This window comes from Bactrocera dorsalis, chromosome 4, assembly GCF_023373825.1.
Source record: "Bactrocera dorsalis isolate Fly_Bdor chromosome 4, ASM2337382v1, whole genome shotgun sequence".
Lineage (NCBI taxonomy): Eukaryota > Metazoa > Arthropoda > Insecta > Diptera > Tephritidae > Bactrocera > Bactrocera dorsalis.
In genome coordinates, this window is record NC_064306.1 from 23,630,418 (window position 1) to 23,657,059 (window position 26,642).

The 26,642-nt window shown below is 32.9% G+C and overlaps 2 protein-coding genes across 3 annotated transcripts; both read left to right on the plus strand.

The window, feature by feature from the left end:
- The first annotated feature begins 1,823 nt into the window (after positions 1-1,823).
- On the plus strand, positions 1,824-9,466 carry LOC105226938 (PDZ domain-containing protein 8). The gene is made up of 8 exons (XM_011206078.4): positions 1,824-2,342; positions 2,423-2,668; positions 3,611-3,803; positions 3,865-5,152; positions 5,218-5,361; positions 5,424-6,065; positions 6,229-6,460; positions 7,499-9,466. Exons 1-8 carry the CDS (start codon positions 2,178-2,180, stop codon positions 7,697-7,699), a joined length of 3,111 nt encoding a protein of 1,036 aa, XP_011204380.2. The 5' UTR covers positions 1,824-2,177; the 3' UTR covers positions 7,700-9,466.
- A 4,420-nt stretch (positions 9,467-13,886) lies between these two features.
- On the plus strand, positions 13,887-25,097 carry LOC105226952 (leucine-rich repeat-containing protein 20). 2 transcript variants are annotated; one of them, XM_011206098.4, is made up of 4 exons: positions 13,887-14,511; positions 23,549-23,692; positions 23,763-23,930; positions 23,993-25,097. In XM_011206098.4, exons 1-4 carry the CDS (start codon positions 14,238-14,240, stop codon positions 24,145-24,147), a joined length of 741 nt encoding a protein of 246 aa, XP_011204400.2. In that variant the 5' UTR covers positions 13,887-14,237; the 3' UTR covers positions 24,148-25,097. The 2 variants fall into 2 exon arrangements, with proteins under 2 accessions (XP_011204400.2, XP_019846322.1); XM_019990763.3 differs by lacking the exon at positions 13,887-14,511 and adding an exon at positions 22,819-23,079.
- Positions 25,098-26,642: the final 1,545 nt, after the last annotated feature.

Below are 26,642 nucleotides of genomic sequence, written 5' to 3' on the forward strand. Positions count from 1 at the left end.
ATAAAAAATTTTGAACTTAACGAACCATTCCGTGGCATATGCCATGATTTTAATTTTCATTTCTGCAAATTCACATTTCGAAATTTAAAAGACAATATTGCTTTCTCCCAATAAATGAAATCGTGACAATTCTTTATAATGTATTTTAAATATTAGTTGTTGAATTGTTTGTTTCTGTAGTTAAGCAGTATCATATCTTGACGTTTAAAAGCTCTCTCGCATTTCATCACTCATCTGATTCCGCACGTATGCGGATGCGCCCCTCGCATGGGTGGGAGAAGGGTAATTGTTGTATTATAATAATACACCTTTTGTAGTTCCTTTTATACTGAATATAAGGATCTTCTTACCTAAAAGGGAAAATGTTGGTAGTTTTCTGGACAGCGTTAAAAGAAATGAAAGAGGATATATGTATGTTCTTAAACACAATGAGGTTTAGTGCTAAATATAAACGAAATTGCTCTATTACTTGGCCTAAACTTTGTATTTTTAATATAATAATCTTCCATTATTTGGTTGTTGTTTCCTCGTATACATAATGTACTAAATTTAGCTTATTTGGTTATGTTTATTTTTACTTTCACGTTTTGCTATCTTGAAACCAGTATTAACAGTAATACCACTGTAAGCTTCGAAATCCAACGCAGAATAACTCTTTCCAACAAGTGCTCCTTCGGACTAAGTAGGCAATTGTGAAGTAAAGTACTCTCTCGATGAACAAAGATCAAACTCTAATTCACTCCTTATTCCCGTCTTGCTTTATGGTGCAGATGCAAGCAAAGTTTCTGCGGAAGATTTATGGTCCTTTGCGCATTGGACCTCCAATTGGCGCCACGTTGCGAATAGAAGAAACGACTGACGCACTGTTGTTAACTCGCTTGTGAAGATGAAGAGAAGGTTGTTTATATCAAATGCATACAATATCTCATTTGAGTTAATTCGGTTTATTTTCTTGGTCATGAGGTAAAATTTAGCAATGAAAATAAATCTAAGACCAATAATATAGCATTTTTATACTCTCGCAATATCTTTTTTCTGAGTATAATAGTTTTGTTCATAAAGCTAATCGAGACAGACATAAAGATCCGTGTTGAATACATGCCTGTGTAAGCAATACTGAAGTAATAATTGAGATATCGTCATGAAATTTGGTGAAGTTAGACCAAAGGCGCGGCCCCAAAATGTCTTTAAGCGAAATCGTTGTAAAAACGGGCGAAGTCGGATCACAACTACGCCTACTTCCCATATATTATAAAAATAAAGCCACAATAGGGGCATTGGATGAAAACTTTGTGTAAATTATGCTTTACGAAATATATTCGAAATCGGGCAACGTGGCTATCCTGACAGTATTACAAAAAATTTCGGACAGCCTTTCTCAAGTAGAATTTATATTACATATGTATATCGATTAAATTGTGAGTTGTCTTAGCGGTGTTTCTGTGATTATTATGTCCTCATGGCGAAAGCAGTTATAATCGGGTCAATACTTATCTTAGGTCCCATATGTCTAAAATAGTTATAAACATTTCTAGTGTTCTTCTAGTTGACTCTAAGCAGTTTATTAGGGCCATTTTTTTCATTTTTCTTTTAACGGAAATTTAATAATTTCACCTATAGAAGATTTTGATCGAAAGCTGTATAAACCCATAAACCCAAATGAGACTATGTCCGCACCCTCAATAGTTTTTCCCTTTATTTATAAGTGTTAAGTCCTTGCAAATGATTTTACTGAACCAACAAAGCTGTAATACACTTGTAAAACAACTTGCGACCGGTTGAAATAAAGCAACCCCACAAATTGTTTACCAGCTGTTTTGCTGAGAACTTTACTCTCAGTGTATCATTATTGATTTCGTTGTAAGTTCTCTATACAATAATTCACCACTGGTTAGGAGAGAGCAATGAGAGAAACACACCCCTCAAAATAAATTCAGAACTCGCGTGTTACTCGTACGAAGCAGAAGTCATCATGAAGTACATTTTGTGGGAAATATATACACATTTGCAATTTGTTTAATAAGCTGAAATATTAACAGATTGGTCAACTTAGAACAGTGAAGAATAAATTCTTCAATTTTATATTCAATATTTAAATTAAAGTGTGTTACTCCGACATTGTTTGAATATTTTGTGCATTATATTTTACCTAAAATTGTATAGAAAAATTAATTACAATGGATATACCATTATCGATGTTGTTGTTGCTCAGCCTTGTATTTACCGTCATAGGAGGTGTTTTAGTTCTTTTGTTGCAATATTACCTTTATTTACGATTTTCCGTGCTTCCTGAAGAGAGTGCGGAACAAAAGGATATCAACACGAAATACTCGCTGCCAACGGTAAGTGAAAACCCCCAAAACTCACAAAGTAAACATGAATATTGTCGCACTTGCATATACAATATTATTGAATATTTCAGACAATTCAGCAAACTGCACATGCCATAAATCTATCGCCGCCTATATCGTCGGTGCCCGGACACACGCATACTGTAGGTGCTGCCGAAGCAGCACCATTAATGTCAATTAACTTTGTGATGCAATTTCTTTTCCATGAACTGAAAAACTCCAGTCGCGTGCGGAAATGGTTCTACCGCAAATTGTCGTTAGAACTTGATGAACTATTGGCCAAAACTACAACTGGCAAGTTGTTTGATAAGTTGACGGTGAGTTGACAGCAATCATTACTTTCGAAAAAGAAAAACAAAAACAACACAACATTAATTTGCATTCTTCGAAATCCTTGTCAGCATGGCTATATTTTTAATTCGTTCAAGTGCTTTGACGAGTTTGGTTAGGGTTAAAGATCCACATGCTCCAAAGAATTTCTCAAATACAGAAGCACAGGGCAATTGGTGTGACCATTTTCTCCTGGTTTATAACTAATTTAGAAGTCATATCCATAACTCTTTCTTCGATTCAATTTTGGGATCTGTTAAATATCAACAACTTTAAATGACCTTTTCGAATTAATACTGCACCAAATCAGTTTTGGTTGCAATGAAGTTATTTGTGAGTGTGAGTGTTTGTGCATTGATCGTAGCTTAAATTGGCATCTTCTTATTGAAGTCTGGAAAAACTCGTTTCGGAGCAGCATATAGTATGATTATATGCAAATAAGTGACTTGTTAGATCTTTTCTAATCACATCGAAGCAGCAACACTCGTCTCGTCGCCCATTTCCTGCTTTTCGTCCCAATTTTAAAAGTCTCCAGCTATTTCAGTGGAGAAGAAAATGCGCTCTTCCATTTAGTAAAATTTCATCAGCTTTTAAAAAATATAAATAAACAGTTTTTGAGGCTCTAAAGTAAACTTTAAAAGCCTTTGACCATAAACTCTCTTTGTAACATCTACCATATGTTTTTAATATACGAAGATCAACATATCTTATGAACTAAAAAGCGGTTTTGTTATAAACCACTCAAGATTTGTAACAATCACATAACAAATATTTACTTTTAAATCATTTAACCTATTATCCATAAAACGAATATCGTATGAGAAATATAAGCCATATATGTAGCATTAACATCATTTTCTAGTTTTATTTTTAAACAATAAAGGCAATAGCACTGAGGTTCACTTTAATGAAAATAAGTTTATTTGTAGATAAAAGAACTGGAGCTTGGTGATCAATTTCCTGAAATTAGAACATTACGCGTGCACAGCATTGAACTGAACGATACCGGTGATCGCATTGAGAATCTCGATATATTACTTGAAATTCATTATACAGGAAATTTCCGAACATCCATCGATGCCGATATGGTACTAGGTAAAAAGGGATCTCTCACCTTAATCGGTAATTTACATACTATAATATATATTTTTGTTCTACTAATTAGTAATTACAACTATTTTAGTAAAACAATTGTCTGGCTTGGCGCGACTACAATTTACCCGTGAGCCATACACGCACTGGTCGCTGAGCTTCCTGGGGGATCCAGAACTTGATTTGGCGATCGAATCCAAATACCAGGGTCGTCAAATGCAATCGAACATCACTAGTCTGATTTCTAACCAAATACGGAAAGCAGTGCGACGCAAGCACACGCTTCCAAATTATAAACTAAGGTACAAGCCATTTTTCCACAAAACACCAGAGGAAGATGCTGACGGAGATATACAACCAAATGGTACCCTGGAGGTCAAAGTGTCCGAAATATCGCGACTAATGTGCCCGGAAGTTGTAACAGAGGTCTACTGTACACTGACTTTAGCCTCGCTTGCATTTGTCGAGATACGTCAGAAAGACAATCGCAATGTAATAGTTTTGATTGACATTGAAATACACAAGGCGAAGAATCAACAGATCGGCATACTATTTAAGCAAAATACTGAGCAATGCGTGGAAATTGAAGCAGTTTTGCCCAACACTCCCGCATGCAAATCCGACTTACGTCCAGGTGATATGTTAATTGCAATTGAAGGCAAACGAGTGCAGTCTATCCAACAAGTGGCGAAGATATTCAAAAGTTTGCAAACTTCAGCCTACCGCTTACGTATCGAGCGTGTTATTCCCGGTATTATAAGAAATGATGCAATTTTGGAGGATCTCGAATTATATGAAGATTTGGGCGATGCCCATACGGGCTATAGTGTGTGCAAGACTCCAACTGAGACCAATGAGTTAGGCAGTAGACAAGCATATATCCGTCAAAGTACAGGTGACAAAGGTTCTTCCAGCGAGTCTAGCCTTGTTAATACTCCAACTAATTCACCAAAAAAAAGTAAACTTATAACGAAAGCATTGAAAAAGACCATCAGTCGTGAGCTCAATGAGCATAACAAGGAAAAAGATGAAGAACTTAAGAACTTGAAAGGCAAACAGTCATTAAAAACGGAGGATAAGACGAAGGGTTCGCCAAAGGTTCTGATTGACACCATAGGTGAAGTGGAGCATTATTATCAGCACTCAACCGTAGATCGCAGCATAAATCGTCTCATACATATGGATGATTTGAGCTGCTTCAAATTGGAAGCAAAGTCGCGTTATCTGAATGTGGGCGTGTATTCAAAAAGTGCTGGCGACGGCGTATTGTTAGGCTTTGTAAACATACCAGTGGGTCAGATTTTAGCTGAATGTTGCGAAACAAGTTTGGTGCAGTGCTGGAAGAAATATGAGCTAAGTCCACCAATCCCACAAGATTTGTGAGCGATATTTTTGTAAAATCTCAAAACTATTTAATATAAATTAATTTATCACCCGTTCGCAGGAAAACGCATAAGCTTTCCAGCCAATCTGGCTTTATACCCGATTTGTGTTTTGGAGATGTGCTTTTGGCTTTTACCTGGGAAGGTAACCCAAATCTGCAACCTAGCGAGCCACCAAGCAAACAAGCTTCTAAGTCCAAGAGCAAGTAAGTGAGACTCATCTTAATTTATATTTAAACTTTTGTTCAAAGAGATATTCTTTTCTAAGAAATAGCTACGCTGATGAAAAAGTTGATAACGATAGTGGTGTTTTTGACACAAATTCGTTGCGGACCACACCAAGTTCCAGTTCACTCACATCGACTAACCAAACGATTTCGAATCAGTTGCGTTCGCACAGCTTTGTGCGTACCCATTTTCAACGTGCAACCCAGTGCGATTTCTGTGGCAAAAAAATTTGGCTGAAAGATGCGGTCCAATGCAGTGAGTGCGCCATGTGTTGCCACAAGAAATGTATAACGAAATGCCAGAATGCGACAGTTTGTGGTCCTGTTGATTGCTCCAATGTGCTGCGGCAACCGTCCATCACTAGCACAACTCCAGAGTTCACTGTTACTGATGCAGACACTTGCGATGCTTCGGAAGGTGAAGAGGCCATGCCATCAATATCAGGCGAAGAGACGGCAGAAGCAGTTTCCATTAAAACGCCACCAACGCCAGTGCTCGAGGTTCATCGTTCAAGTCTGACAGGTCTATTAGCACAAGGAATAAAGCGTGTTAATTCGGCGAATAATCTCGCTATACCTGGCATTGTGTCTTCATTGGCTGGTAGCGGTGGTGGTGGATCAAGTGCTAATTTAGCCACAATGGCGAAGAGCTTGCCGCCCAGTCCACAAAGATCGCCATCACGGTGAGTAGAAGAAGGACTATAATTGGGTATTCACGAAATTTCGAGTCCTTAATCCAAGTACTCAAACTAGGAATTTCGGATAACTGAATTAGTTACATTTATAAATAAGCAAATTCATTATTTCACAATTTTTTATATTAAAAATACTTTCATATAATTTCAGCAAATCCTCGCTGGTTTGTAGTTCTTTTACTACTTTCGATGTAGTTACAAAACGTTTGGAAGCTGTACCATCCGAAGTGACAGCTTTGAGCATCGAACAGATTAGCTCAATTAGTGAGCCAATAATCGGCATCCTTAAAGATGAAGACGTCATGACTTTAGCTAAAAATGCCAGCAAGAATCTTTACGGCGAATTGCCAGCTGCTGAACGCATTGAACAAATCAATTCACTGGTGAGCTCGGTAGCATTTAGTTTATTACCAAGTCTAAATTTTGGACTCTTATTTTTAATATTTACATCTTAAATGTTCGCTTCCGACAGCAGTTAGTTATAATATTCATTGTGACAAAAAAGTACCACGAAATCATAATTTAAATTCCCCGGTTAAACGATGACTGTCCTTAATTATTATGCCAAATATGAGCGCGATCTGTCAACCATTCCCTTCCAATTTTTACAATTAGCGAACAAAGACTTTGTCTCAAATTTTGAATCAATGGTACAGAGATCGTTGAAGACATGCCTCGTTCTGGACGACCTTCGACGCTTGAAAATTGTCAGGCAAAGGAGCTCGACATCTCTTTTAAGTCCGTTCGAATGATTTTGGGTATGAAACACATTCTTGCTCGACTCGTTCCGATAAAACAGATTTTTTTTCAAAAAGAGTACCATAAATAGGTCTCTTTGGACGAGCTTGATCAAGGTGATGTTCATTGTTTTTTTTCGATTTTTGGTGCATCATAAAATTGTTCCGAGGGGCCATACGATCGATAAGGAATTCTCTTTGGCAATATTTCATGGATTTTACTCTATGATAATGCCCCATCTCATGGAGTCACGACTGTGACCGAATTTTAAGCCAAAAACGCAATGATTACCATCCGTGTTCACCAGATTTGGCTATGTGACATTTTTTCTTGTTCCCCAAACTGAGTATTCCGCTCCGTGGGACCCGTTTTCAGTCGATCGAAGAGATGAAAAGCTGAATTCCATCCCTAAAAGTGCTTGGGGAAAGCGTTTCGAGAACTAGAAAAAATCGTTGGGATAAGTGTATTGCATGTGGAGGGGATTACTTTGAAGGCGACAAAATCAATTTGGATGAATAATTAAATAATTTTCGTTTTATTTACAATTTTCGGATCCTTTTTTGTCACAATGTATATATGATGCGTATTAAATATCTCGCTTTCCGCTTAGCGCTGTTACAAGAAACCGTTAGATGAGCAAAAATACTAATCGAGCAATACTAACATCTTTCATTCGCATGTAGCTTAGCAAACTACGATTGGCTTTAGACAGCGAAACGGCTCTTTATTCTAGCTTGGCATCTGGCGACATATCGAAGAGGGATAACATTGACGTGAGTAGTGCAACACTGGGAAAGTCGGAGGACCGTGTCCAAGCGCTCAGTGTAATTATGTTATATCTGTGTACTGGACTTCAACATGCCCAGGGTTTCGAACTACGTTGAAAAGAATCAAAATTTTACAAAAAAAAATTATTAGCATAAGTGTAGAAAATTTTTGGGAACTCATAGAAATGTTGATCTGAAGGCTGAACTATTAATAGTGGAATTTTAATGTAGCGCTAAAATTTAATACCCCCAATTAAATTTTTTGACAGTTTAAAAATAGCAAAATATATGGATGTATACTCGTATATATTTTATGTCTGTACAAGAAGGTCTTTCAACGCATGTTCTACCTAAAGTTCACATTTGTGGACAGTAATGCAGATTGAAAGAACTTCACCGTTTTTTATGAGCAAAAGTTGTTTAAATATCAGAAAAATTTTAATGTACTTATAAACATACTATATGTATGTATATGCAGGTATAAAAATAGAATCTGGCTGGAATGTCTGTACACACTTATTTATTCGTACGTAGTCGCAATTATTGTATGTTGAAGTTGGTATATTTCGATGTAACATAACTTAAGTCTGCTTTTTATAAGATAATACTGCTTTTTTATCATATGCGACACTTTAACTGCTCCGCCCCACACAAGTGTTAATATTAACTCTCCAATTCATTTGATCGTATTTATCTAACGCGTTAAATAAGTACTCTAAATAGAGGCGCAATTTTGTATTATTTTCTACATCACCTCATTTACTCTGCAAATACGCCTTGAACTATAGGGACAAAAGCTAGAAACTTTTTGTTCAAACTCTTGATTCTTTTGAAATAATTTCCTTGAAGTTTTACATACATAGGTACATATATGTATGTACTCGTAGGTAGTTCGGTAGGTGCGTATGAGTAACATTCAATTCAGTAAACTTTTAGTAAAACCAAAGACAGTAACGAAGGGCGAAGTTCGATTCTAAGCCAAAGGTTTGTTATAAAAACGAAAATCATTATATATATGTAGCATATAAGAGTTGGGGGTGGTACCCCACACGATTTGATCTCTTTTTGCCAACACTACATATGATGAATATGTCACATACTGATAAAATGTTCCCTGAGATTCACTAACGTAAATTACATACAATCGCCAATCATATAAAGTAAAGTCAACAGGATGTTATATGATTGTTATATGGGGCCATACGCTAAAGACAATTTCATAGTCATGAAAAAGGAAAAGACAGCAAAACAATCAAGGAATTCTCTAAAGTCAGTTCTATGAAAATTTGATATTCACTTGCTGATACCTTGCATAATATGTAATTTTGATGTCTGTAACCAAAGAACGTTAATGAATTCTTTAACTAGAAGCAGTAGGTGGAAATACCACATTCGCTCACACAATATTTATTACCGCCTAAAAGTATGCATTGATTGAGCGTTGTAGAGTTTATATTATGCTTGTAGTCTCCAAAAAAGCTATTTAAGCTTGAAACAAGTTCCATAAGAGCTTGTTTGTGAAATTAATTAGTTACTACGACTATGATGTTTATTCTTTTTCAATGAACAAAAAAAATTTTGATTGTCAATTAAATCGTCTGCAATTTTATCGAAATAGAAACATGGCGGTGCAATGTAAAATATCTGAAGCATTGTAAACAGCAAAAACTTTTATTTTCGCATTTTTACATTAACACCAAAAAATAAACATTAATGCTTCTTAAAAGTTGTTTTTGCTTCATTGCCTCTGCGACTCTATTTAAATGCATTTTTATTTGTGTGTGTGCATTACCAGGTATTGCTAACTATAAACAGTAAACGAACAATAAGAAGAAGTTGTGTTTTTATTCAGTATTTACGAATAAAATATCTAAAAACTATATACTTAGGTTACTAATAAAGTTCTACGGAAACATAATAAATGCATTGTTGAAAAGCACATGTTTTACTTTATTGTTAAATTTTAAAGACTTGTCAGCTTATAAACGATTTTTAACAAAAATAAATATTATTGCTAGATTGTCAATGTTCACGTCTCTGTTACTTTATACTTATTACATTCTTTGACTTAAGGGTTAAGATGTGTTTGAAAGGCTAAAAAATGGTATCTTCATATCTTTACTTATTTATATAATAAATTCTCAATTTAATATTTTTTAGAATTTTTATTTCAAATTTCTGAAAAATAAGCTTCCTTTAACGTCGCAAAAAATGTTCTTGTTCTTGACTAGACGAAAGATGTGTACGATATTTGAACACAGCATTTTCATAATTTAGGGCATAATAGACCCTAGTCGCAGTGCAACACCTCAATATAAAATACCTTCATTACTTCAAGAAACCATGGCCACCAACATAAAAAATTTAGTTTTAAATAAATTTTAAAAAATAAATTCTGATATTTTCGGAAAAAAATATTATAAACTCAGGCATTTCGACGCCGTTTCCACTGACCCCTCGGAAAAATAATGCGACCGCGTTGGCAGAATAATTACTTGCAGGATCATCTACAGTGAAAATAATACGTGTTTTAATTAAAACCTTAGCTTAGAATATAGACAAAGGAAAAAAACTGAAAAATGAGTTTTGGTAGACATTTTTACCAAAAAAAATGAGAATTTCGGTGAAAATTTTGCTAAATTTTTTTTTTTCAAATAATTCTAATCGAATAAAAAATTATTCGTCCAAGTCTTTAAAAATTGTATCTAAAAGACCTGTGTAAATATTCATGAAGCCCGAATAAAAATTTAGATTTTTTGAAACCCGTAAACCCATGTGACCCCTTAAGCTTACGATATATTCAGAAAATTTAGGAACGAACAAACATAAGACCAAACTTTCATTGCAATTCTTTGAGGTAGCGAGTCACACATGTTTATGTGTATTCTCAGTCATACACATACATATGTACTTATGTATAATTTTCGATGAATTTGGACTACGGTCATGCAGAGTGCACAAATGAAAATTCATTTGCAAATAAAAATAATTACTAGCAAATTAAAAATAAAAATCACAACATGTGCACAAAAACACGAATGACCGAGTCATGGCATGATGGAAATATTATTTTTGCTCTATATATGTATATATGTACTCATATTTATAGGTAAAATTTACGCCGTAAGTGGAAAATCAGTCGCACATTCAAAAAAGCCTTGCGGGCAGCGCAAATGTATATACGTATGTATGCATCTGTGTATGTGTGTGTATTGGGCAAATTGCCAGCATTTCGGTTTCTTTGTAAGTTCTTAAATATTTCCGCAGATGAAGCTGTCACAAAGTGCAATGGAACAATGGAGAAAAGTTCAATAAATCCTTGGAAAAATGACGACTCTAAAGTAGAGCGGTAGTGTACTGACGCAATGCGTTTACATCCTTTATAATTAATATAAAATATAGATATTATTTCTAAATTATATACAGGATTAGTCTACTTGAGACATATTCAGAGCATATTGGTTCATTCATTAAAAAAGACGGCTTCTATAGTTAATTAGCAATAGCAAATAATTGTTTTCAAAATTAATTATTTTTGTACTAATGGATAAAAATTTCTCTAGTGGCAATTTACTTTGTGCACTAAAACACTCTTACGTGCTTAAAATTAGCCCTGCAACCAAACTTCATTTAACTTTTTTATCGACAAGCCACTTGCCAATTCCTCAATCTAAATTTAGTTTGATTCATTGACATTAACGCACTATTAAGTAATTAAGAGTTTGCATAAGCTAAAACATTCTGAGGACAATGCTAAATTTAGAAAAAAAAATACTTTTTTACGAAAGAAAATAGACGAAGTTGAAGGGCTTTTAATTTGAAGGTAATAAGCTAAATAATAAGCTACCAGATACCATATGTATAATATATAATAAAACTGTAGGTCAAATTCGATTTATGTTATACAATATATGGCTTAAACTAGTTCAAACATTTTCGACACTTAAATTAAGTCTACTTTTCGGTTGATCCAATTCAACCGCATACAAAAAGTTACAGCAAAAGCGTGATCATAAACGAATCAAATAGGCGACTCACACTTCTCATAACGCATCGTAAAATCATAAAATCATACATTTCTACATTTGTTAAAAAAAATGTTTTTGGACTACATCCAAAAAAGAGTTTACGCAACTAAAATTCTCCCCGCTATATGTTCGGTTCGTTATAACTTATACATTTATGAGACTATATGAAACTCCTAATAATATTTGTTAACAATTATCATTTGTTTTTTTAATAAGTCACGAATGTTTTTTCGCCAACGCAAAATTACCGAAATGAAACTTTTGTAGTCACTTTCAACATTCTTATACACCACACTCCTAATAATATTATATATATACATATTTATAACGGTTAATTATATCGGATTTTGTTTTTTAATCATACTCGATAAATTTTATTTCTTCTGTAATGTGGACATTTTCAAGCGGTAGCGGAAGTAGTCTAGTGAGTCAACAATCTGCTTCTCTTCTTGAAAAATTGGAACTAGAAATATGTTCTATGATTATCCAACGGACTTTTTTACGTGTCTTCACAGAGATTTGAGGCTCAGAGTCTATTAAAAGTCCAAAACTCAATGAAGGTCCATAACACAATACAGGAGACTTAAGCTTACACATTTGAAATACTTTGTAACTAAATTTAAATTTAAAATTTTTAATAGACTCTAAATATCTTTGGTATAACTGATAAGTTTGAAGAAGCAACATTTTCTCTACTTAATCACTTTCAAGTATTGCTGCTTATTATCTGCGGCCTCAGCGTATCTCATGGTCTGGAATAAGGTTATGAATTTTGGTTAAAAAAGTTGAAAAGTTGAAAATCGCAATTACACTGCAAGAGAGCGCTTCTCTGCGTATAAGAATCTAAGAAAATGCGTAATAAGAGTAGTGTACATACAGCCATAAAAACAATTCGTTGACTCGTGATTGCGATTTTTTTATTTGGATAGTATTCTTTTAAGTTTTGTTTTACAAATTATTTCGGTTTTGTTTTGATTTTCGTTCGATGCTCCTTCTTTACAACTTGTATGCACATACACTGTACATAATGGTATTTAAACATCTATGTATATACATAAAACTATACAAAGCCAAATGTTTATAAATAAATGGGTTAATACGCACTATGCAGTACAGTAATCACCCGTTCAAATGAACACTTCTATCGTTGGGCCGATAGCGACCGCTTCTCGACTATCGTTATTAGTGTCACAAATACTCGTACTTCCAAAGCAGATTTATTAAAAAATGTATTTCATGTATGTTACTCTACATTGATCATTCTAACTGTCATATAAAAAGGTGCGCTCATTTCCAGTTGTAAAATTTACTCCCTTTATACAGAAAGGTGACGAAACAATTAATAAATTGTTGTGAAAAGTTAATTTAAATTGTTAATACATTGAAAAATAGACTCAAGGTCAGCTGATATTTAACGCATGTATTTTATAGACCATAATAAAGCGAATTGTCAGTTGAATAAGAAAATTAAAAGCAAATCAAACGTTGAGGTGATTCTTATTCAATCATTTGCCCTTTCAATAAATGGCCTGAAAATATTTCATTAGTAGTAACGATTTAAAACTTATACATAAGCTGTCTTCGATTCACCATTTCTCTGCTCGCTTCTGCTCTGTTGTCAAACAAAATTACATGTAAAAGCGACAACAAAATTATCGTGTTCAATTCGTACAGAAGAGTTCGCGGATACCAAATACAAATTTATTTTTATTCTTTGATTTTAAGAACTTAAGACTTAAAATCAATTTATAGAAAACAAAACTGAGGGGTGACCAAACTTTTTTTGACACGGATAAAAGAATTTGTGCACAAAGAAAGAATCAGAACACAATTACTCAATCTTACCCTTCCACATTCTTCACCATATTCATGCTCAGAGAAATATAAGTATACCGGAAATTATACTATAATATATACCTGAAAATTAAAGGTTATTAATAAAAAACTATTGTTTGTCTTGATCGACATAAACTCAATGTTCGTTCAACCGGCGGCCTACTGTAGCTCTTTATCTGGTCTCTCCATTTAACTTTTTCTCGAGATTAATTTTCTCTTGTTCGCATGTAGATATTAGCGCTTGAGGGAGTGCATGGTACTCTCTGATATCTCTCGACCTGTGTTGTGATTGCCATAGACTGTGCCTATTTACATGCACATACAACCCACATAGGTATGTAGGAAAACGTGTGCTATAGCTTTTATTATTTTACTTTTGTTTTGATTTCGTTCGACGCAATTATTCTTTCTTCTTCCGTGGTATAAAAACAGCTGATGGCAGAGCTTTTCAACCATTTGAAAAACGGAAGACACACGAAAAGTTTAGGTTTAGCGTTTTTGAAATCATTGATCATTATTTTATTGAAATTGAAAGTGCTAACGCGAATACAAAAGGTGCCAATCATTATACAAAAAATTAAAAATAAAATTGAAAATATTAAGAGTGACTTACATAAAAATAAGTGGCAGCCGTAAGGTGTACATAAGTGCGTGCAGCACGGGTGAAAGACCCATAAAGTTAACTTAGCATTAATTTCGAAACCAAGGCAGTGTTGCGACTTTTTCTATTGCAAACATATTTTTGTGTAATAAAAAAATCTCGAATAGTGTTAGTTAAAAAAGGCACAAAAATGCGTCCATTCGGTAACGATATCACTAATATTGCCAACAATAGTGGCAACAGCAACGGCGGCGGAGGCGGAAACAACAATAATAATAATAACAATAACAGAGTTGCCACCAGCAACGATAATAACAGTGACAATGTGCAGATAACTGACGATCCGCGCGTGCCGCCACACATTGCCCGCATGGGAGGCATAGTGACCTGCTCACCGATTGCCGGACGCGGTATTATTCGAGTGGTTGGCCGCTGTGAAGATGCAAAAGAGAATAATATATTGGGTACGTAGAAACGCTGAGTTTATAGAATTCTTTTTCAATCTGTTCGTACATTTTCCTGACGTAACAACGGTTTTTTTGGCGCTTAAACACTTTTTAAAGAATCATAAGTATTTCGCAACATTTTAAGCACAAATGTTATCCCTAAATTGAAACATTAACCGTGACATATTCATCGGAGTAGAGTAAATGCATGATTCGAATTTCTAACAGTTTTTTGACACTTGGCGCGCCAATTTAGGCTTAGCTGTTTGGCATAGTAGCTAAGCGTAGCATATATGTATGTATGTATTATATTAAGTAATACGTGAAACATAAGTTTACAATATCAGTATGTATTCACTAGTATAACTTTATATAAAGCATATTTTAAAGTCTGTGCGACCGTATCGTACTAAACTCAGTATATGCATAAACCAACAAAAGCAACCCAAAGTTGTAAAGCAACTAATCAGCTACAGCTAGACGATTGTGATGTAAATAGCAAATATACGTTTTAATATTTGTAGCCATTGAGGCGCACTGAAGTGAGCGTTTAGATTGCACGCACTGGTGAGGCATTGCTTTGAAACCAACATTTGCATTGTTTGAATGCGTCGAACAAAGTGAAAAAGCCTCGTTTTTTATGGGGTGTTAGTGTTTCGCCACTTGCAAGGCCGCGATTGTTCAATAGTTTCCATTTAACTAACTGGTGAACTGCATAGATTATATATTTGAAATGTATTTGTTGTTTGTAGGTCAAAGGTGAACCAAGTTTTTATTATAATAATATTTGTTAACATTATTTTAGTATTATTTTAAATTCAATGAATAACCACGTGAGCGTCAACTAAATATTATTCACAAATTTACAATCATAATTTTATTATTCTCCCAAGGCTTTGGCTCTCGATGGCTAGAGTAAATAATAATAAACAAAACTTTTATTAATAGCTCTCTAAAATTTGTGACGAAAAACTTCCTTAAAACACAGTTTAAATATAAACCAAAATGGACCACATTTTACAGAACACTTTATATTGCTACGTATGAATTATTATTAAAAAAAAATGCGCACAATCCATTGATTCAAGACGAGGTATATAAATTTTCGAATAGCAATTTTTTGGAAACTCCTCTTTGGTATTCTAAGAGATACTCCTTTGTACAATTGAAATTTCTATTGCTTTAATTTAATCGCTTTCGTAAAAAATATGTAGATACGTTCTAATCAAATATATTTATATTCCTATTATGTTTGGCGACTAGCCTTTAGCTGCCAATCCACCAGCCAAGGCAACTATAACATTATTTTGTATATGTATGTGCTATTGTTCTTAGCATACTGAAATCATGAATTTCCTTGGAGCATTGCTTACATGAAAGGGAGAATGAAACACAGAAAAAAGAAACTGTTTGTGCCTAAATATATGAGCTACCCAAGTTTAATCCTATAGACAATTTTAAATGTTCTTAAAGCTTCGTTTTCTTATTTATTAATTATCAAGTTAAAAATATGAAGCTTTTAGAAAAAATATCATCAAATATTAGTTTAATTGTATTAATACATAAATATGCATTGTGAAAGATTGAAAGATTATTCACAATAATAAAAAAAGTAGAAAAGAAAATTTGGTTGAAAATTTCTTTCATTTTTTTTTTTTTTTTAATTTTTGTAAATGTTTTAAAATTTACAAATGGTCTTAAGAGGTGTTTGAATCTGACATTTCAGTATTATATACAGTATTGGTAGTTGTACATAATAATCCAAAAAGGCCATAAACTTCTCAGTAGCCGGATGACAGTAACCAGTTACTTTTCATAATTGAAATTGTGCACATTATGTATGTACAACTTGTAAATACATATGTCATACATAATTATGTACATATATAAATATGCAAAGAGATCTCTTTGTTTACCTTGGTATATCAATGTACATATGTTTCGGTATATTTTCAGTGTTCAACGTACACAGAAATGGAAATGGAAAATTTGGTCTACCTTAAATTTTTTTTGCTAGTTAAGTATTATTTCGATATATTTGTATGTATATATAATATATTCTACAATGAAACCGCTCGTTGCACATAATTAAAAATTCTGGTTAGTAATGCTGCTTAGTTGCATAACACATGCAAACATGCATGGATGCTTACATGTACATATGTATATAAGCTTTTATTAGGAGTAATTTTAAAATGAGCAATATGTGCTTTCCTATAGCCAGTTAGTGCAGTGCACAGTTTATCATAGATATTGCGTGTTTGACCACTCAACCAATTATTTATGCCATACATACTACATACATACGTACATACAGGTTGCAACTCATTACTCATATTAACATTTCTTTTATAGGTAGGTGCATTTTAAGTTGTATATTTTTTTTACATATAAACATTTACCATTTTTATACGGCTCTTTTGTATGCACATATGTATGTATGTATGTATATGCAGGCACACAGTGCCCAAAAGCATATACTTTCATATATATAATTATATAAATAATTGTTTTACTGCTAACAATCTTTCTTATGAAAAATCGTGAGCCTAACATAGATTGAGTATGATTGATTCATCCATATCAATGCAGGTTGTCATATAGAAATATGGTTGAAATAAACATCATTATATTAATAGTCTATACTTAAGTTGAAACCTTAATACAACAATTTAAATTGAGAGGGGGTTATACCTAAGATAAAATCTAAAAAACAGCCATTTAAATGAAGAGTAATACTATTTGGCGGAGCCACTTATTTTCGATATATTCAATCTGTATTCATCAGTAAGCAAAGAAAACCCCATTACACTGCAGAAATTGTTGAAATTCTTAAAGTACGTACTAAATTATCTTCATAGCATGATCGTTTTTAGTATAGTGGGTTTACTCAACTCTGCAGATCCAGAATATCTGCTAACGTTGCTTATATTGTGGAAGAGTGGAACGAAGAAACTCATCCTTGTCACTTTTTCATCGATCAATGGCAGCGTTTTCAATACTTATTTCATATTTCTAAAAAGATTATAAAGTCAGTCAACTTACACGTTCACACGTCACTATTACAACCACGAAGCTGTAAAATATTATTTTATCATGATTGTACATATACAAGTACTATTTACAAATACAACTTTAAACTGTGTTTTCAGAATCCATGAAGATAGTCTCTCAGATTTGAAAAGTTTGACATTTTCGATGTTAAACATATTCAGAACGTTTTGTTATATGACATTCCGAGGCTGTTTTTCTTTTCATTGCGGGTGTTTTTTACGTGGCAGGTCCCAAACCCAGCGCACAAGCCTATGCAGGAGATGTTTCGCGCTATTACTGTTGCTTAAAATAACTTAAAATATTCATCTCGGCCAGCACGAACATTTATTTTTTAAATTATTTTTTATAATTTTTGACGTTTATTACCTCAGCAACAGTGCATAGTGACTTAATTCAACTTTTGTCGATGAAGCTCCATCAAGGAGCCGTGTTTATCGATGGTATGGTGAATCCAATCGAGGTCATAGATCACGTCAAGACGAGTTTTATGGAAGTCGTCCGAAATTATTCTTTGTTCCGGAAACTATTGTTGCTATGGGCAGCTGATATTGATTTTCATGCGCGGGATTGATAACAATAACATTTAATATTGCATGAAAATTTGATTGTAGAAAAAAAATTTTCTCGTGGGATCCCACACAATTTGTTGATCGCTTAAAAACGGAACGTGTCAATTGGTCGAGAGAAATGTTTATAAAACATGATAGCGGTGCCTTGAAACAAGTTTGTGACATCATGACATCGTGAATTCACGCATATGAGTAACACCAGTCGACTTTACATACAGGTATTTCACGATGAGCCAAATCTAACAAAAGTAGTTCGCTCACGCATGTCTTCCAAAAAATCTGGAAAATCAACCACCGAAGACGGACCACTTCTTACCACAAAAATGCTACTTCTCATAAATCGATCGAAACAACTTTTTGGAGCACTTAAAATATCGATTTGATAAGTCATCCTCCGAATAGTCCTAACTTGGCAAAGAATGACTTGCTTTTATTCCCGTTCTTCAAAACCAAACTAGAATATCAAAAGACAAGTTTTGGAGATACCTCAATAAAAGTGGCAAAGTGCTTTGAGAATTGGTTCAAACGTCTGCAAAAGTGTATAGATCTTAGTCAAGATTATTTTGATAAACAATAAAGAAATTTTCGATAACTAATATTTGTTTTTGATCTCTAATCCCGAAATACATATATAATTCGGCCTATATATGTCGATAAATACAGTATAAAGCCTAGGTATAGGCCCCATAAAGAAATTATTTATCCAATTCAACCCAATTTTGACACACAGGCATTCTACATATTATTAGCGAACTAAATCTCCAAATTTCTCAGGTATATCCAACAGATTGACCGATATTTTTGATAAAACGTTCGCAATTGGATCTTTAATCCACATACTTATTAGGTATCTGGGTATTGAATAGTTTTGGTTTGATTTATACAGAAGGTCAGACGGACAGTGACTATAAATTCAGTTCGTCTCATCATTCTCATATTATACATAACTAAATCGTTAATTTTTTGGTGATACAAACAAATGTTAAGCGAAAAAGCTATTATACTCTATAGCAGCATGTTGCAAGAATATAAAAAGCCTTGAATTCAGTAAATTATTTGAATTTACCCACCGTATCATGCTTATTATTAATTTTAATTTTATTGACTTTATTCGATATTCAGGATTGTGGGCTTAAATGATTTTGATCGTAAACAAACATTATGTTATGTCGAATTATGGCAAATTAAATTGTCTCGCTGTCCTTAGCTTATACTTAGATATAAATTTCAATTGAATTTTCTGTATATTAACTATATTTAAACGTTATAGCATATGTAAGGTGTATTAAGTAAAAAAGTGCGAGAGTATAATAGGGTATTGAACTTGTTTATTATAATCTTATCTTATAATTACTAATTTGTTAATTGCGTAGACAATGCCTTAATATGCACATACACACATATACTTATGCCAATATATTCATATGTATGTAAATATAAATATTTTTCATTACGTATGTACAATATACATAAGTTGTTATGTTTTGAAATCTGCGCATTTTGCACCTTTTGCGCACTCACCCTCATGCGATCGTGTATGTATGTATACTATATGCAAGCTTTGGAAATTAATATATTCAAATAATAATTATAAACATCGAAATCTACATTAACCAAAAAGAGGTGACGCCAAATTAACCAAGTGCAATTGCATCTAATATAAAGCCGTTTGTTTATTCCCAAGCCGCCCTGCCAATTGTCGTTAGCACCTGTCTGTCGCTGGCAACTGATCAAGTTGATATGTCTCGTGCTTTCGTTTTTTTCCGGCGTCGTAGCAGACCCTTTGTCTACTGCTACAAACTGGTGCGATTAACCTCTTAGTACTTTCTGCATCACTCTCTCGATTTCTTTAAACAATTCGTCGCGTTTCAAAAAAACCTTTTCAGGAGGAAAATAATTAAACAGTTTTCCCTATAATAACTATATAATCAAGTACATTTGCATGCATTTATATATGTCTATGTACGTATAACTGTATGTATATTTACATTTTTTGAAAATATGTATGTAGTTCTCTTAATAAATGACTTGCACTTTTACTTGCATTTAAGCAAACTACAGATGTATATGTGTACATATTAGTGCAAAGTACATATGAATGTATGTATGTAAGTATATGATTATGATCATAATTCGAACAAAGGTCTTTTGAAGTTTTCCGACAATTGGAAAATAAATATTTATGTAGACGACTTTTTGCGTTGGTATATAGTATATTTTCCAGGCTTCGCAAAATTAACAAAGAGGGAGAATTTGGTTATTCTGCTATGATAAAATACTGAAAGTACAAAACAAAATTATAAGTACTTCTATACTCTCCAAATAAGGTATTATTTGTCCTTTCAAAGAGTCGTAAGTTTAAATATTTCAAGATATCAAAAATGGGCATGGGGATTACTTTTAGTTCAATTATAATTTATTTTATATATATACATTATATAAACATATATTATATATGTACATACATATATTGGGTAGTCGAAAAAGTCCTTTCGTTTTTTGTCAATAGACGTCGTTGCAGTCGTATATCTCCAGTTTTACCAATAACATTGTGTCATACCATATAGTGTCGGAAAGATGAGATCTTAAGATTAATCAATAAATTCGGGAAAGTTGAAAAGAATTTACAGCTGTTCAAAAATGAGTGAAACAATGGTTCGCTCGCTTCCGTTCTGGAAATTTCGATTTACATACACTGATGAAAGTTTTACACTTACGGAACAATGTCTCTAAAAATGGTACATTTTTTGTTCATTAAAATTCATTATAAATATTATATAAAAAAATAAGTTAAAATTTTATTAGAAATACGACTAATAGAAAAATAAGAAATAAGACTTTTTCGATTACCCAATACAGTAATACCCCGGACTTACGCGATAGGTGGGTCCGAGCGGTTGCCGTGTAAGTCGAATTCGCGTAAGTCGGGGTTCAACGTTGCATATAAATACATATAAAGTTTGTTTAATCGGGACCAGAGTTTAAAGAAAACAATAATTTAGAAGAAAAATTTTTAATAAAGTGTAGGATAATAAAAAAATATTACATTGTTATGAATAAAGTAAGCTAAACCGAAGTTATTTTGATGTCGAAGGCTTCATATATTCTAACAGTGTTGCCTGACGAGTTAAATTTTTCTTCTTTTCACGTAAAATTTCCTCGTAGCATACCAGTAATTTTTTTATCCCTCGTTTTGTAGTAGAAATGGGTTCTTCATTAGAATCAATTTTTTCTAAAATTTGTAACCCCTTTTCAATTGAATTGAGCCCTTCTGTTAAGTTTGCAATTGTCATTTGATTTACCGATTCAACTGGGTCTAGCGAATCAGTTTGGTCAATATCTTGCTCATACTTACGCATTTCTATAACCTCGTCAATTGTTAGCTGTGTGTACTTCAACTTAGTTTAATATAAACCATACCATAGTTAGATGTATTTTATAATACCTTTATATTAAATAAAGAGAAACCCAGGAGTAATATCCTGGTAAAATATATATTTTAGAATTGCCTAAATAGCATTCTTAATTCGCGCGGCAATCAAAATGAAAAACCGCGTATCTTCGAATTCGCGTAAAACGGGGTAGCGTAAGTCGGGGTATTACTGTATACAAAATGATAAATATAAATGCATAAATTGACCAGTTTTACCTAAATATTTGTATATATTAATACACTGCCTTAAATATTATAGCAAAAGCTCATTTGTTCCTATAATTGTGAACTAAAGTATAACGTAGACAGAGAAGTTTGCTCGAAAGCTTTATTACAAATTAGTGCTCTCTGCAGACCACATTGGATATACTTACGTTTTGGGCACTTAAAAGATAAAGAGCACAGGAGAATTAAAAACATAAAACATGTATATGCGATCCATTAATACCCCGGTGAAACATATACAAAGAGAAAATCACACTCTTGGTCAAATAATTATGACAACAGTTAAGAGCTTAAACTATGTCAATTCGCTACTCCTAAAAAAAGTGGAAGCGGCAACGTTCTGTCAAAAATGTTACAAGCCCATATATTTTGTAAGACGCTTACTCAAATGAACGCGGCGACAACGCTGATCGTTGAAAAATTCGAGTTTGACAGCGCTACTTAACGCGCATTCTGCAGAAAACGAAGAAATTGTAATTTTTCTGTAAAATTTATTGACGCGGGATGTTTACTGAAATAAATAAAAATAATAAATTGAAGCATTTGATTTCTGTTAGAATTAAAGTGAGAATTTGACGTAAATTTGCCGCTTTTTTAGAGACGGAGTTAACGCAGAGATTTGGGAATGCCTGTAATTTTTGCATAGCAAATGATGTAAGTGGCGTAATAACCACGTTCATCTGCCATATAATGAAATTGCACTAAAGTTGGATATTTCTTATCGAATAAAAATATATTGTTACGTTTCTATGGCCATTACTGTAAATTCGTTTAAGTAGAAGAGAAAATGTTTAAAGTGTAACATATTGTTAGAATGATGCATGAATACAGCAAGTGCAATATTTACTAGATATAACCAATATTGAAATAAACCTAAAATTGAAAATCACGAAGCAGTTCATAGGTAAATACGACTAGCTAAAACGGCAATGAACAACTTTTAAGAGTAATCATTTCACTCTCTTTTATTTTAATTACTCTTAAAATATAATTTCTTGTCAAAAGCAAATGGTTTGATATTAATATTTTCCTTACCCGCTGCTTGCACAATAAACCTCTCACTTAATTTCTATCCGTGAGTTGATCGCGTCGCTTGTGTTCTTCTAAATAAATTTCCTAGAAAAAAATATAAATCTAAAACGAAACCTCGCGAAAATCCACTAGTGTGCCGTGAGAGTGAAATTTACACTGTATTTGGTTAATATTAATTCATTTCTGAAAAGTTCAGAAAATTGTCAAGAATGGCACATGCTGTGGTGCGTGTCGTAGAAAGATGTGAAAATGCGCAAGATAATGAGTCATTAGGTAATGTTATTTTGAAACTTATTCAATAAATATCAGTCATTTGATTTTTCATAATTTAGTTAAGTATTTTACTAAAATTGTAGTAAAAATTACCAATTTTTATGATAATTGTAGAAAAAAATTATATAATTAATTTATTACATATTTTATGCATTATTATCAATTGTACATACATACATATCCTACAAACTACCTAATATTATAGTAAACTCAAATATATACATATACATATATTGGCATACCCCTTCCTAATATATTCATAAATCAATAATATGTAAAAGTAAGGAATAAACTCAATGGTCAATCTATTTATTCGCCACCGTACTGTTAAAACTCATTCGGAGGTTTCTCTAATCTTTACAAGCCTTTGCTTAATTTTATTAAGTTTTGTCATATTTGTTATAAGTAGCCCAAGATTAAAATTTAATAAAGCAAAATCATTAACAATTGTTTTTTTTATAATTTTCAGACTTGTCCGAATGCCAGCTGATGCAGATTCCCGACGCGGTTTATCATTTGATGCGCAATACTCAACTAAAGACCTGTGATCTCAGCAGCAATGTCATCAAAAAGATACCAGCGAAATTTGCGCTCAAATTTAATCTCATTACAGGTAAGTGTTTCGGTAAACGCATTAGTTAATATTCCATGCCTTATTTGCATCTACTTTTTATTGCATGAAGACCTCAACCTCTCACACAATCAAATGACCAAATTGCCCGATGAGTTGGCAGATCTGAATGCGTTGGCGCGGCTAAATATCTCACACAACTCATTTATTGTTTTGCCACCAGTTGTGTTTAAAATGCCCAAATTGCGAGAACTGGACGCCAGTCACAATGCGATCATTGGTAAGTTCTCTTCGTAATAATCGGTTTAGTTAACCACAACAATTAAACATACTTTTCTTTAGAAATCGACACCGATGAAATGATCACAAGCGATAACCTAGAATTAGTTAACCTGCGACATAATCCCTTGGGAAGAACCTGCCACCGCAAATTGAAAAATGTCAGCACATCATTCCGCCTCGAAATATCGGAATACAATGAGGATGATGATTGGTAGGCTTGTGGGATGTTTAGAAAATACTGTAAAGAAATTATAAGCGATAACTTCCCAATTGGGTTATATTATTAAATCTAAGACTGCTAAGGATAATATTATAAATACAGCTTAGCAACTGATTATGTTAATACATTTTACTTTGCGTGGAGCCGAACTGCAAAGTACTTATTTAGTGATTAAATTAATTATAATCTTAGTTACTAAAGAAAGCATAAAACGTTTAACTGATACGAACTGCTGATTTAGTCAACTTCCAGTAAATAATTAAAAGCTTTAGGCTTTCACTAACTGTAAATCTGTGTAGGAAATCCATTTAATAAGCCCTCTTAACAAAGAACATAGTTGTAAGAAAGAAAATTGAGATTGGTAACTTTCGAGTTTAAGTAAGCATAAAAGCACAAATCCCTAAATAAACAGGTTCTATTGTGCGTAAAACTGTCATAAATTTTTTTGAATACGGAAGCTTTTAAGCTCCAAAGCATTAACGCCAAAGATATAATTTAGCTACATTGAACAATTTTATCAGCTATGTAAGCATACACCTAAGACAAAATGTATATATACTTAAAACTAGAATTTTTAATGTGATTTCTTTGCTAAACTATTTTTAACACTCATATAACAGTTTCGGAGGAAACAAACGCAAACAGAAAGTTCTTAGAAATTCGTTTTGCTCTGGTAGCATTGGAAAAAAGCTAGTCAACTATGGTTTACGATTTTATTTTTGAATTTTTTGAAACTGCCTTAAACAAAAGTTAAATATTTTTCAATTTATACATACATACATAAATCATTGATTCCTTTTTGGAATACAAAACGCATCACTAGTGTGTAATTTTAAGTTGACCAAAAATGTGTTTACCTAATAGAATATGTTTTAGTTGTTTACCTAAATCTTTATACTATTTATAAATAAAGTTATGTTTGCCATTTAGGGTAAAGAAATACGATCCAGTCTTTCATCTTAAAATTGTACACCAATTTATTTGAAATTGTATTTTTCAAATGGAATCACGACTACAGAATCGTTGAAAATGCTGCAGAAGTGTTTTTGGTAGACTACTTTTTTACGAACACTGGTATTTGAGTGGCACACAGCGTTCGATGCAGGTTTAAAGCCATCCAAACTTTCCCTTATGCGAGTCGTCCATCCACTTCTGTTATAGTCAAAACATCAAAAAGTTAAATAAATAAAACAATGTAAAGTATTTATGGAGGGTCATAAATCAATTTCGATACTGAAACAAAATTGGGCATTGAAAGGTTTCTTTCAAAACAGTTCAAAACAGGGGCCCTATTCTGTAACTCGATTCGAAAATGTATTCTATTCGAAATTCGGATCTAGTTTATAATTATGCGAAAGTTGTACCACCCTGTGCCAGAATAAATACGTACAATTTTCGTTTTTGCTTTCTACAACTCAAAAGCTATCGAATATTTTATCCGAAAATTGGCTTGAAAATCCGAAAATCGAGTTACAGAATATACAAAATCCGAATTCGAGTAAATTTTTTTCGAATCGAGTTACAGAATAGGCCCCCAGGTGTGTTGCAATAAGTTATCGGAAGGGAAATCGCGAAAAATATTACAGGGATATTTTATAGAATAATGTAAATAATAGTTCATAAGAATAGTCATACTTTTTCACAATACTTATTTATATGACCACATACGTATTCATGGATAAACGACAGTAAATGGTGAAAGTGGAGTATTATGAAACAATTTAATAATTCTTTTATCTATTCGAACTTCTGGTTGATAGCGAATACTGTTATTTGAAATTTAGTAAAAATCTGCGTGGTAATAGATGATATCTAAAACTTACGTTCATTTTGTTTTTGCTCCCTAGTCAAATGTCTGGGTCAATGTTTTCTGAAGTTTGCAATTTGTTTTAATAACCCCATTGTTATAAGTTTTATGCCAACAATTTAATTTTTAAAAAAGGTCTAAAAATTTTATTTTAATTTTTTTTTTCGGCATGCAACTACATATAACACTGAGTCAGGAATCTATTAGTCATTTTGTAAGATTTGGTTTCGTTTATTTTTAAATATTTATTCCCAGTTTTATTTTCTTCTAAAGTCAGAAAATACCAAACAAAATAACATATACATATGTATGCACATACATCCGTTTATTATGTCATCCACCACTTACATATCTTGGTGGTAGTGCTCTCTTTTCTCTTTGCTATAATTTCCAAAATTATTCGAAAATTTATTCAGCTGATTGCAGAGCTAGTCTAACTAAAGTTCATCAGCATACTTTGCCAAATTTCTTCTTAATTTAAGATTTATAGTTACGAAAGAAGTTATCGACTTTAACACAAAACTTCAATACAAGTGCTTTAATTTCCAAGACTGTAATAGCCTTGATACAATCTGTACCTTTTATTAATTCTCTCATTAGAGGACCATTAAATATTCCACTTTTAAATTTTCCCCACTTAACTTCGGAAAATTTCAATAACTAATTAGAGCATTGAGTTCAGT

Excerpts from the sequence above, each read along its gene's own strand:
- LOC105226952 (XM_011206098.4), top strand. The coding sequence starts at position 14,238 with ATGCGTCCATTCGGTAACGATATCACTAATATTGCCAACAATAGTGGC. Across the intron at positions 14,512-23,548 it reads AAAAGAGAATAATATATTGG|ACTTGTCCGAATGCCAGCTG; the intron begins GTACGTAGAAAC and ends TATAATTTTCAG. Across the intron at positions 23,693-23,762 it reads CAAATTTAATCTCATTACAG|ACCTCAACCTCTCACACAAT; the intron begins GTAAGTGTTTCG and ends TATTGCATGAAG.
- LOC105226938 (XM_011206078.4), top strand. The coding sequence starts at position 2,178 with ATGGATATACCATTATCGATGTTGTTGTTGCTCAGCCTTGTATTTACC. Across the intron at positions 2,669-3,610 it reads AGTTGTTTGATAAGTTGACG|ATAAAAGAACTGGAGCTTGG; the intron begins GTGAGTTGACAG and ends GTTTATTTGTAG. Across the intron at positions 6,461-7,498 it reads TTGAACAAATCAATTCACTG|CTTAGCAAACTACGATTGGC; the intron begins GTGAGCTCGGTA and ends ATTCGCATGTAG.